This window comes from Oncorhynchus nerka, linkage group LG1, assembly GCF_034236695.1.
Source record: "Oncorhynchus nerka isolate Pitt River linkage group LG1, Oner_Uvic_2.0, whole genome shotgun sequence".
In the NCBI taxonomy this organism is placed as follows: domain Eukaryota; kingdom Metazoa; phylum Chordata; class Actinopteri; order Salmoniformes; family Salmonidae; genus Oncorhynchus; species Oncorhynchus nerka.
In genome coordinates, this window is record NC_088396.1 from 39,376,876 (window position 1) to 39,389,224 (window position 12,349).

Genomic DNA, 12,349 nt, shown 5'->3' on the forward strand with positions numbered 1-12,349 from the left:
AGTGTCTGTACAGTACCCCTCAGTCTAATCAACCCCCTCTACAGACTAGTGTGTCTGTACAGTACCCCTCAGTCTAATCAACCCCCTCTACAGACTAGTGTGTGTCTGTACAGTACCCCTCAGTCTAATCAACCCCCTCTACAGACTAGTGTGTGCCTGTACAGTACCCCTCAGTCTAATCAACCCCCTCTACAGACTAGTGTGTGTCTGTACAGTACCCCTCAGTCTAATCAACCCCCTCTACAGACTAGTGTGTGTCTGTACAGTACCCCTCAGTCTAAGCAACCCCCTCTACAGACTACTGTGTGTCTGTACAGTACCCCTCAGTCTAATCAACTCTCTCTACAGACTAGTGTGTGTCTGTACAGTACCCCTCAGTCTAATCAACTCCCTCTACAGACTAGTGTGTGTCTGTACAGTACCCCTCAGTCTAATCAACCCCCTCTACAGACTAGTGTGTGTCTGTACAGTACCCCTCAGTCTAAGCAACCCCCTCTACAGACTTGTTTCTGTATATGTTTGTTGTGACAGAATGATATTGAATAACAGACAGGGTCTCCATGTCTGGTGACAGTATTAATGTCTCGATGCAGAGATCTTATTAACAAGACTTGATGCAGTCAATATTAATTCCACAGTGGCTTTTCAACCTCTAATGTTTTTGACGTTAACATTTGTTTCTCGCTCGCTCTCTGTCCCTCCACGTCTCTGTCCCTCCACGTCTCTGTCCCTCCACGTCTCTGTCCCTCCACCTCTCTGTCCCTCCACCTCTCTGTCCCTCCACCTCTCTGTCCCTCCACCTCTCTGTCCCTCCACCTCTCTGTCCCTCCACCTCTCTGTCCCTCCTCCCCTCTCTGTCAAGTCTCTGTCCCTCCACCTCTCTGTCCCTCCACCTCTCTGTCCCTCCACCTCTCTGTCCCTCCCGTCTCTGTCCCTCCACGTCTCTGTCCCTCCACCTCTCTGTCCCTCCACCTCTCTGTCCCTTTCTCTGTCCCTCCACCTCTCTGTCCCTCCACCTCTCTGTCCCTCCACCTCTCTGTCCCTCCACCTCTCTGTCCCTCCACCTCTCTGTCCCTCCACCTCTCTGTCCCTCCACCTCCCTCCTCCACCTCTCTGTCCCTCCACCTCTCTGTCCCTCCACCTCTCTGTCCCTCCACCTCTCTGTCCCTCCACCTCTCTGTCCCTCCACCTCTCTGTCCCTCCACCTCTCTGTCCCTCCACCTCTCTGTCCCTCCACCTCTCTGTCCCTCCACCTCTCTGTCCCTCCACCTCTCTGTCCCTCCACCTCTCTGTCCCTCCTCTCTGTCCCTCCTCTCTCTGTCCCTCCACCTCTCTGTCCCTCCACCTCTCTGTCCCTCCACCTCTCTGTCCCTCCACCTCTCTGTCCCTCCACCTCTCTGTCCCTCCACCTCTCTGTCCCTCCACCTCTCTGTCCCTCCACCTCTCTGTCCCTCCACCTCTCTGTCCCTCCACCTCTCTGTCCCTCCACCTCTCTGTCCCTCCACCTCTCTGTCCCTCCACCTCTCTGTCCCCACCTCTCTGTCCCTCCACCTCTCTGTCCCTCCACCTCTCTGTCCCTCCACCTCTCTGTCCTCCACCTCTCTGTCCCTCCACCTCTCTGTCCCTCCACCTCTCTGTCCCTCCACCTCTCTGTCCCTCCACCTCTCTGTCCCTCCACCTCTCTGTCCCTCCACCTCTCTGTCCCTCCACCTCTCTGTCCCTCCACCTCTCTGTCCCTCCACCTCTCTGTCCCTCCACCTCTCTTTCTCTGTCAGGGATTTGGAGGGTCGTAAACTGTGTAAGAAAGTGAAGGTAGATCCCAGCTCTAAAAGTGATGGCGCAGATCTCCTGCATTATAAGTGAGTACCTCAACTATAACATGTACCTCATTGTTTTACTGTATGTCGCTTAGAAGAGATGCTGCCTTCAGAAAGGATCTTCTCCAGGAACTCATGCAAGGCCAGGCTAAACCAGAAGTACCCTACTACTTCTCTTTATTAATTGAATACTGTTCTTGTCTCTTGCAGAGATGGGACGTTCCATACAGAGTACAACAGACCTGCTACATACAAGGTCTTTACTGACTCACTCATTGTCCCACAGTCCCCCAAAGTCTCAATCAACAGTCATTATTTCAGTGACATCTTCTTTTCCTTGTTAGTGTAGGTCAACAATACAGTAATTGATATGAAAACAATGCACTTATTCGAGTGACATCTTTGTTTCCTGGTTTAATGAATGAGAGTTCATTCTTTTAATCTCTCTGTTTCTGTATATCACCATGGTTCTCTTCCTGCACGATGATGCCGATTGGACGGACTTAGTTGGTTAGTCAAGACTTGATAATCCAATGGGTTTATGAGTGCTTTATAGTGCTGGTCCTGGCTGGTCCAGCCCATTGGCAGGGGATGAGGCTGTGAGCACGTCAGTACATAGTAGTCTAGTTGGTAATAAAGTAAGACGGGTGTAATAACCTCACTGAAGAATAGGACTTATATGAATACCTTTAAAGTCAATTTAATTTGTTGAAATGGAGAAAACATGTCATTCTAAAGTTAGTGTAATGTCTGAGCAGAACAGAAAGGGAGCGGTGCTTTAGTTAGAGTGAAATGTTTCCCGTCCTTCCTTCTGCTGTGTTTAAATGGCTGTTCATGTCTGTCTGGAAGGCTCATCAGTCATTATGAACAGTTAACGTGTGGAAAGAGCTTACATGGTTACTTTGGGATGGATGGATGGATGGGAGAACACTGAGATGGACATTTATACCATCTGCCATCTGTTAGACTAGAACCTTCTGTTTTGTATGACAACTGTGGGGAAATGTATATTTTTAAATGATGTGGAAATGTCTTTGTGTTTAGCACTATGTCTAGATTCTAGAGGGTGAACATCACTTTTTGTTGTTACAGAATGATAATGATTGTTTAGACTCCCTCTGTCTCAATGTCTCTCCTTCTCTCCTGCCCTCCAGTCCATGGTGGCGTTTTTAAAAGACCCCACGGGAGCTCCTCTTTGGGAAGAGAACCCAGAAGCTAAAGATGTTGTTCATGTAGAAACTGAGAAAGTAAGTACAGAAATAACGTCTTACAGCAAGGTGCTTCTGCATGGGAATGTGTGTTTCCTGGCACAGTGTTGACCTTTCAGTTTACAATAACCGTTCATAACAACCCACTGACAAATGCCCTAAGTTCCCATCAAAGGTTAGAGTGGAGAGATTCTCGCCACTCTGCCCTCCAGCCTCCCTGCCACTAAATGTGGTCATCTTGATACATTCCAAGCTGACAACACATAGCAATAGACTGACCAGGTGATCATTAGAAAGCTGAAAAGCTCTGAAGTTCACATCGGTTGTGTTCAAACACGGTCTATTAAGGGAGAGTTGGTCTGACCGCAGTTGGCACTCTCAGACAGACGGCTTTCCAACAGCGAGGCCGACACGCCGTCAGAACCCAGCTCTGTACACAAATGGCACACACACATCCACACACACCTTTGAACAGGGTTTTGATGAACTAACATTCTGTGTTATCCTATATCATGCCTGGGGGGGTGCTGATTGGTGTAGATGTGTCAACAGCTTCTGCTGAATGAGACTTTCAGGAAGGGAGGATGAATAAAGCATTAGGGGAAGAGGAGAGCTGACCCTCTGAGTGCAGATTGATCTCTCTCTGTCCATCAAAAGGCATGTTCAAAAAATGTCTTCTGATGATGAGCACGTTTGACAGCAACTGTTGTCTGGAAGTTACTCTCATAGTGACTGGTCACTTAGGTACCACTCAATCTATCTTTTGATATTTGTTTCCTTAGTTCACTGTTGATACAGTTCCCAACATGTTTTGCTTGTCAGAAATGACGTTTTCAAGTTCTAGAACTTAAAAAATACAGGAAGTGTCACTGTATGAAGCGTTTTCCATCGTTATATCAACAGTGAACTAATGAATTAAATACCAAAAGATCGTTTTTTAATGGTGCTTTGCTTTAAGTGATACATATGAAGAGCCAAAGAGAGATGGACAGTGTACCTCAGTGTTGTCCACCCCCTGGTCCTAGTATATCTGTTGATTAGTCAGCCTTAACAACTCTGCTTTGGGAGGACTAAAGGATCTCTTTCAAAGCACATTGGATGAGGTCAGAGGTCAGCGACCTTGGGAGAGGAAGAATCGGGGAGAATGTCAGTTGCATACTCCTCTCTCCTCGCCTCCTCACACCCCATTGGAGAGAAGGTCAGTGGGGATGGACCTTTGAAATGCATTAGGGGGAGTGAACAAGTGTAAACATCTGGAGGAGGATAGAGAATCAGAATGCAGCCCTTGGGAGAATCTTAATTGCATATTCTCCTCGTGTCCATTCCTTTTAAACCCATGAGGGGGAGTGTACAAGTGCACACTTCAGGAGTAGGGTAGAGAATCCAAGGTTTTGACGGTTTGTACACTTTTCAGGCAGAGCTATTGTGCAACTATCTACTGAGTTCACTCAATGCATTCTATAGTAGGTCCTTTTTTCCTCACAGCTCTTCTCCTTTCTCTTTCAGGACTTCAGGAAGCTTCTAAAGAGGGAGGAGAGGCCAATCCTCATGATGTTCTATGCCCCATGTGAGTCACACACACACACACAATCACGGACTCCTAATATACGTTTTTTACCTCTTGATAAGAACTCCTACCGAGGCCATTTAGAGAAGTCTGGATAAGAGCAAATAGCTTCTATTGGTAGATAATCTTTAATGACTGGCATAGAATATACAGCACATCATCAGAAGAGTCTTTTGAAGATGGGAAATGAAACCTCTGCATCCCAAATGGCACCATATGACCTGCATAGTGCACTTCCTTTGACCAGAGTCCTATGGATCCTGGTCAAACGTAGTACACAATATATGGAATAGGGTGCCATTTGGGATGCATCCCTCCATTAAGCAGAGAGAGTTTAGGGAAGTGGCGTGGTAGAAGGAGGCACCTTAAAGCCCTCTAAGATTTGTCCTATTCCCTTACTGCCAGACTCATTGATTTTGATAATCAGGTATTTATTGAATAAAATAATTGAAGAAATGTACAACCATGCTCCTCCAGCCAATTTACAAGCTCTAGATGGTTTTCTTTGACGTTAAACGTATATAATTTATATCCAGCCTTTTCATTAAAATGCATGGATTTATAGCATTTCACCAGAGAGGAGTAATACTTAACAATTGGCCATTTGTAGTTGTATAAAGGAAAAGCACTGGGTCCTTGAACTGAATGTTCATGTTGCAGTAGTTTATTGGTTGTATAATCTAGATATATCAAGCTCTACAAAGTTGTATTCACATTCTACTGGGCCCTTGATAGAATGATAAAACAATGGAACTCTTCCTGTTCAGTATGTTGATTGAGAGCGACTGATTGACGAGTCGTCTGTGTGCTTCTGTAATGTCTCATGTTGTTCCTCCTACAGAGTGTGGTGTCTGTAATGTCTCATGTTGTTCCTCCTACAGGGTGTGGTGTCTGTAATGTCTCATGTTGTTCCTCTTACAGGGTGTGGTGTCTCTAATGTCTCATGTTGTTCCTCTTACAGGGTGTGGTGTCTGTAATGTCTCATGTTGTTCCTCCTACAGGGTGTGGTGTCTGTAATGTCTCATGTTGTTCCTCCTACAGGGTGTGGTGTCTGTAATGTCTCATGTTGTTCCTCCTACAGGGTGTGGTGTCTGTAATGTCTCATGTTGTTCCTCCTACAGGGTGTGGTGTCTGTAATGTCTCATGTTCCTCCTACAGGGTGTGGTGTCTGTCTCATGTTGTTCCTCCACAGGGGTGTGGTGTCTGTAATGTCTCATGTTGTTCCTCCTACAGGGTGTGGTGTCTCATGTTGTTCCTCCTACAGGGTGTGGTGTCTCATGTTGTTCCTCCTACAGGGTGTGGTGTCTCATGTTGTTCCTCCTACAGGGTGTGGTGTCTGTAATGTCTCATGTTGTTCCTCCTACAGGGTGTGGTGTCTCTAATGTCTCATGTTGTTCCTACAGGGTGTGGTGTCTGTAATGTCTCATGTTGTTCCTCCTACAGGGTGTGGTGTCTCTAATGTCTCATGTTGTTCCTCCTACAGGGTGTCTCTAATGTCTCATGTTGTTCTCTAATGTCTCATGTTGTTCCTCCTACAGGGTGTGGTGTCTGTAATGTCTCATGTTGTTCCTCCTACAGGGTGTGGTGTCTCTAATGTCTCATGTTGTTCCTCCTACAGGGTGTGGTGTCTAATGTCTCATGTTGTTCCTCCTACAGGGTGTGGTGTCTGTAATGTCTCATGTTGTTCCTCCTACAGGGTGTGGTGTCTCTAATGTCTCATGTTGTTCCTCCTACAGGGTGTGGTGTCTGTAATGTCTCATGTTGTTCCTCCTACAGGGTGTGGTGTCTGTAATGTCTCATGTTGTTCCTCCTACAGGGTGTGGTGTCTGTAATGTCTCATGTTGTTCCTCCTACAGGGTGTGGTGTCTGTAATGTCTCATGTTGTTCCTCCTACAGGGTGTGGTGTCTGTAATGTCTCATGTTGTTCCTCCTACAGGGTGTGGTGTCTGTAATGTCTCATGTTGTTCCTCCTACAGGGTGTGGTGTCTGTAATGTCTCATGTTGTTCCTCCTACAGGGTGTGGTGTCTGTAATGTCTCATGTTGTTCCTCCTACAGGGTGTGGTGTCTGTAATGTCTCATGTTGTTCCTCCTACAGGGTGTGGTGTCTGTAATGTCTCATGTTGTTCCTCCTACAGGGTGTGGTGTCTGTAATGTCTCATGTTGTTCCTCCTACAGGGTGTGGTGTCTGTAATGTCTCATGTTGTTCCTCCTAACAGGGTGTGGTGTCTGTAATGTCTCATGTTGTTCCTCCTACAGGGTGTGGTGTCTGTACAGGGTGTGGTGTCTCATGTTGTTCCTCCTACAGGGTGTGGTGTCTGTAATGTCTCATGTTGTTCCTCCTACAGGGTGTGGTGTCTGTAATGTCTCATGTTGTTCCTCCTACAGGGTGTGGTGTCTGTAATGTCTCATGTTGTTCCTCCTACAGGGTGTGGTGTCTGTAATGTCTCATGTTGTTCCTCCTACAGGGTGTGGTGTCTGTAATGTCTCATGTTGTTCCTCCTACAGGGTGTGGTGTCTGTAATGTCTCATGTTGTTCCTCCTACAGGGTGTGGTGTCTGTAATGTCTCATGTTGTTCCTCCTACAGGGTGTGGTGTCTGTAATGTCTCATGTTGTTCCTCCTACAGGGTGTGGTGTCTGTAATGTCTCATGTTGTTCCTCCTACAGGGTGTGGTGTCTAATGTCTCATGTTGTTCCTCCTACAGGGTGGTGTGTCTGTAATGTCTCATGTTGTTCCTCCTACAGGGTGTGGTGTCTGTAATGTCTCATGTTGTTCCTCCTACAGGGTGTGTCTCATGTGTTCCTCCTACAGGGTGTAATGTCTCATGTTGTTCCTCCTACAGGGTGTGGTGTCTGTAATGTCTCATGTTGTTCCTCCTACAGGGTGTGGTGTCTCCTAATGTCTCATGTTGTTCCTCCTACAGGGTGTGGTGGTAATGTCTCATGTTGTTCCTCCTACAGGGTGTGGTCTGTAATGTCTCATGTTGTTCCTCCTACAGGGTGTGGTGTCTCTAATGTCTCATGTTGTTCCTCCTACAGGGTGTGGTGTCTCTAATGTCTCATGTTGTTCCTCCTACAGGGTGTGGTGTCTCTGTAATGTCTCATGTTGTTCCTCCTACAGGGTGTGGTGTCTGTAATGTCTCATGTTGTTCCTCCTACAGGGTGTGTGTCTGTAATGTCTCATGTTGTTCCTCCTACAGGGTGTGGTGTCTGTAATGTCTCATGTTGTTCCTCCTACAGGGTGTGGTGTCTAATGTCTCATGTTGTTCCTCCTACAGGGTGTGGTGTCTGTAATGTCTCATGTTGTTCCTCCTACAGGGTGTGGTGTCTGTAATGTCTCATGTTGTTCCTCCTACAGGGTGTGGTGTCATGTTGTTCCTCCTACATGTCTCATGTTGTTCCTCCTACAGGGTGTGGTGTCTGTAATGTCTCATGTTGTTCCTCCTACAGGGTGTGGTGTCTGTAATGTCTCATGTTGTTCCTCCTACAGGGTGTGGTGTCTCTGTAATGTCTCATGTTGTTCCTCCTACAGGGTGTGGTGTCATGTTGTAAGGGTGTGGTGTCTCATGTTGTTCCTCCTACAGGGTGTGGTGTCTCATGTCTTGTTCCTCCTACAGGGTGTGGTGTCTCATGTTGTTCCTCCTACAGGGTGTGGTGTCTGTAATGTCTCATGTTGTTCCTCCTACAGGGTGTGGTGTCTCATGTTGTTCCTCCTACAGGGTGTGGTGTCTCATGTTGTTGTTCCTCCTACAGGGTGTGGTGTCTCATGTTGTTCCTCCTACAATGTCTCATGTTGTTCCTCCTACAGGGTGTGGTGTCTGTAATGTCTCATGTTGTTCCTCCTACAGGGTGTGGTGTCTCATGTTGTTCCTCCTACAGGGTGTGGTGTCTCATGTTGTTCCTCCTACAGGGTGTGGTGTCTGTAATGTCTCATGTTGTTCCTCCTACAGGGTGTGGTGTCTCATGTTGTTCCTCCTACAGGGTGTGGTGTCTCATGTTGTTCCTCCTACAGGGTGTGGTGTCTCATGTTGTTCCTCCTACAGGGTGTGGTGTCTCATGTTGTTCCTCCTACAGGGTGTGGTGTCTCATGTTGTTCCTCCTACAGGGTGTGGTGTCTCATGTTGTTCCTCCTACAGGGGTGTGGTGTTCCTCCTACAGGGTGGTCTAATGTCTCATGTTGTTCCTCCTACAGGGTGTGGTGTCTAATGTCTCATGTTGTTCCTCCTACAGGGTGTGGTGTCTGTAATGTCTCATGTTGTTCCTCCTACAGGGTGTGGTGTCTGTAATGTCTCATGTTGTTCCTCCTACCAGGGTGTGGTGTACAGGGGGTGTGTCTCATGTTGTTCCTCCTAATGTCTCATGTTGTTCCTCCTACAGGGTGTGTGTCTCATGTTGTTCCTCCTACAGGGTGTGGTGTCTCATGTTGTTCCTCCTACAGGGTGTGGTGTCTCCTAATGTCTCATGTTGTTCCTCCTACAGGGTGTAATGTCTCATGTTGTGTCTGTAATGTCTCATGTTGTTCCTCCTACAGGGTGTGTGTGTGTAATGTCTCATGTTGTTCCTCCTACAGGGTGTGGTGTCTGTAATGTCTCATGTTGTTCCTCCTACAGGGTGTGGTGTCTCTAATGTCTCATGTTGTTCCTCCTACAGGGTGTGGTGTCTGTAATGTCTCATGTTGTTCCTCCTACAGGGTGTGGTGTCTGTAATGTCTCATGTTGTTCCTCCTACAGGGTGTCTGTAATGGTGTCAGGGTGTGGTGTAATGTCTCATGTTGTTCCTCCTACAGGGTGTGGTGTCTGTAATGTCTCATGTTGTTCCTCCTACAGGGTGTGGTGTCTGTAATGTCTCATGTTGTTCCTCCTACAGGGTGGGTGTCTGTAATGTTGTTCCTCCTCTGTAATGTCTCATGTTGTTCCTCCTACAGGGTGTGGTGTCTCATGTTGTTCCTCCTAATGTCTCATGTTGTTCCTCCTACAGGGTGTGTGTCTGTGTCTCATGTTGTTCCTCCTACAGGGTGTGGTGTCTCATGTTGTTCCTCCTACAGGGTGTGTGTCTGTAATGTCTCATGTTGTTCCTCCTACAGGGTGTGGTGTCTGTAATGTCTCATGTTGTTCCTCCTACAGGGTGTGTGTCTCCTAATGTCTCATGTTGTCAGGTGTGGTGTCATGTCTCATGTTGTTCCTCCTACAGGGGTGGTGTCTGTAATGTCTCATGTTGTTCCTCCTACAGGGTGTGGTGTCTGGTGTTCCTCCTACAGGGTGTGGTGTCTGTAATGTCTCATGTTGTTCCTCCTACAGGGTGTGGTGTCTGTAATGTCTCATGTTGTTCCTCCTACAGGGTGTGTCTGTAATGTCTCAGGGTGTGGTGTCTGTAATGTCTCATGTTGTTCCTCCTACAGGGTGTGGTGTCTGTAATGTCTCATGTTGTTCCTCCTAAGGGTGTGGTGTCTCATGTTGTTCCTCCTACAGGGTGTGGTGTCTCATGTTGTTCCTCCTACATGTCTCATGTTGTTCCTCCTACAGGGTGTGGTGTCTGTAATGTCTCAGGGTGTGTTGTTCATGTTGTTCCTCCTACAGGGTGTGGTGTCTGTAATGTCTCATGTTGTTCCTCCTACAGGGTGTGGTGTCTGTAATGTCTCATGTTGTTCCTCCTACAGGGTGTGGTGTGTCTCATGTTGTTCCTCCTACAGGGTGTGGTAATGTCTCATGTTGTTCCTCCTACAGGGTGTGGTGTCTAATGTCTCATGTTGTTCCTCCTACAGGGTGTGTGGTGTCTCATGTTGTTCCTCCTACAGGGTGTGGTGTCTCATGTTGTTCCTCCTACAGGGTGTGGTGTCTAATGTCTCATGTTGTTCCTCCTACAGGGTGTGGTGTCTAATGTCTCATGTTGTTCCTCCTACAGGGTGTGGTGTCTAATGTCTCATGTTGTTCCTCCTACAGGGTGTGGTGTCTGTAATGTCTCATGTTGTTCCTCCTACAGGGTGTGGTGTCTGTAATGTCTCATGTTGTTCCTCCTACAGGGTGTGGTGTCTGTAATGTCTCATGTTGTTCCTCCTACAGGGTGTGGTGTCTCATGTTGTAATGTCTCATGTTGTTCCTCCTACAGGGTGTGGTGTCTCTAATGTCTCATGTTGTTCCTCCTACAGGGTGTGGTGTCTAATGTCTCTGTAATGTCTCATGTTGTTCCTCCTACAGGGTGTGGTGTCTGTAATGTCTCATGTTGTTCCTCCTACAGGTTGTGTGTCTCATGTTGTTCCTCCTACAGGGTGTGGTGTCTCATGTTGTTCCTCCTACAGGGTGTGGTGTCTGTAATGTCTCATGTTGTTCCTCCTACAGGGTGTGGTGTCTCTAATGTCTCATGTTGTTCCTCCTACAGGGTGTGGTGTCTGTAATGTCTCATGTTGTTCCTCCTAAGGGTGTGGTGTCTGTAATGTCTCATGTTGTTCCTCCTACAGGGTGTGTGTCTGTAATGTCTCATGTTGTGTCTGTAATGTCTCATGTTGTTCCTCCTACAGGGTGTGGTGGTGTCTCATGTTGTTCCTCCTACAGGGTGTGGTGTCTGTAATGTCTCATGTTGTTCTCATGTTGTTCCTCCTACAGGGTGTGGTGTCTGTAATGTCTCATGTTGTTCCTCCTACAGGGTGTGGTGTCTGTAATGTCTCATGTTGTTCCTCCTACAGGGTGTGGTAATGTCTCATGTTGTTCCTCCTACAGGGTGTGGTGTAATGTCTCATGTTGTTCCTCCTACAGGGTGTGTGGTAATGTCTCATGTTGTTCCTCCTACAGGGTGTGGTGTCTGTAATGTCTCATGTTGTTCCTCCTACAGGGTGTGGTGTCTGTAATGTCTCATGTTGTTCCTCCTACAGGGTGTGGTGTCTCATGTTGTTCCTCCTACAGGGTGTGGTGTCTCATGTTGTTCCTCCTACAGGGTGTGGTGTCTCATGTTGTTCCTCCTAATGTCTCATGTTGTTCCTCCTACAGGGTGTGGTGTCTCTAATGTCTCATGTTGTTCTACAGGGTGTGGTTGTCTCATGTTGTTCCTCCTACAGGGTGTGGTGTCTCTAATGTCTCATGTTGTTCCTCCTACAGGGTGTGGTGTCTGTAATGTCTCATGTTGTTCCTCTTACAGGGTGTGGTGTCTGTAATGTCTCATGTTGTTCCTCCTACAGGGTGTGGTGTCTAATGTCTCATGTTGTTCCTCTTACAGGGTGTGGTGTCTGTAATGTCTCATGTTGTTCCTCCTACAGGGGTGTGGTGTCTGTAATGTCTCATGTTGTTCCTCCTACAGGGGTGGTGTCATGTTGTGTCTCATGTTGTTCCTCCTACTAATGTCTCATGTTGTTCCTCCTACAGGGTGTGGTGTCTACAGGGTGTGGTGTCTGTAATGTCTCATGTTGTTCCTCCTACAGGGTGTGGTGTCTCTAATGTCTCATGTTGTTCCTCCTACAGGGTGTGGTGTCTGTCTCATGTTGTTCCTCCTACAGGGTGTGGTGTCTCATGTCTCATGTTGTTCCTCCTACAGGGTGTGGTGTCTGTAATGTCTCATGTTGTTCCTCCTACAGGGTGTGGTGTCTAATGTTGTTCCTCCTACAGGGTGTGGTGTTCTGTAATGTCTCATGTTGTTCCTCCTACAGGGTGTGGTGTCTGTAATGTCTCTCCTACAGGGTGTGGTGTGTAATGTCTCATGTTGTTCCTCCTACAGGGTGTGGTGTCTGTAATGTCTCATGTTGTTCCTCCTACAGGGTGTGGTGTCTGTAAT

The 12,349-nt window shown here is 47.3% G+C and overlaps 1 protein-coding gene across 2 annotated transcripts in view; it reads left to right on the forward strand.

The window, feature by feature from the left end:
• LOC115130094 (protein disulfide-isomerase A5-like) overlaps positions 1 to 12,349 on the forward strand; it is an 81,617-nt gene that overhangs the window by 18,549 nt on the left and 50,719 nt on the right. For both annotated transcript variants that reach the window (XM_029660867.2, XM_065018620.1), the window contains exons 4-7: positions 1,776 to 1,859; positions 2,028 to 2,073; positions 2,972 to 3,064; positions 4,532 to 4,592. In XM_029660867.2, the coding sequence (XP_029516727.2) occupies positions 1,776 to 1,859; positions 2,028 to 2,073; positions 2,972 to 3,064; positions 4,532 to 4,592 (284 nt within the window). The remainder of the gene's footprint in view (positions 1 to 1,775; positions 1,860 to 2,027; positions 2,074 to 2,971; positions 3,065 to 4,531; positions 4,593 to 12,349) is intronic.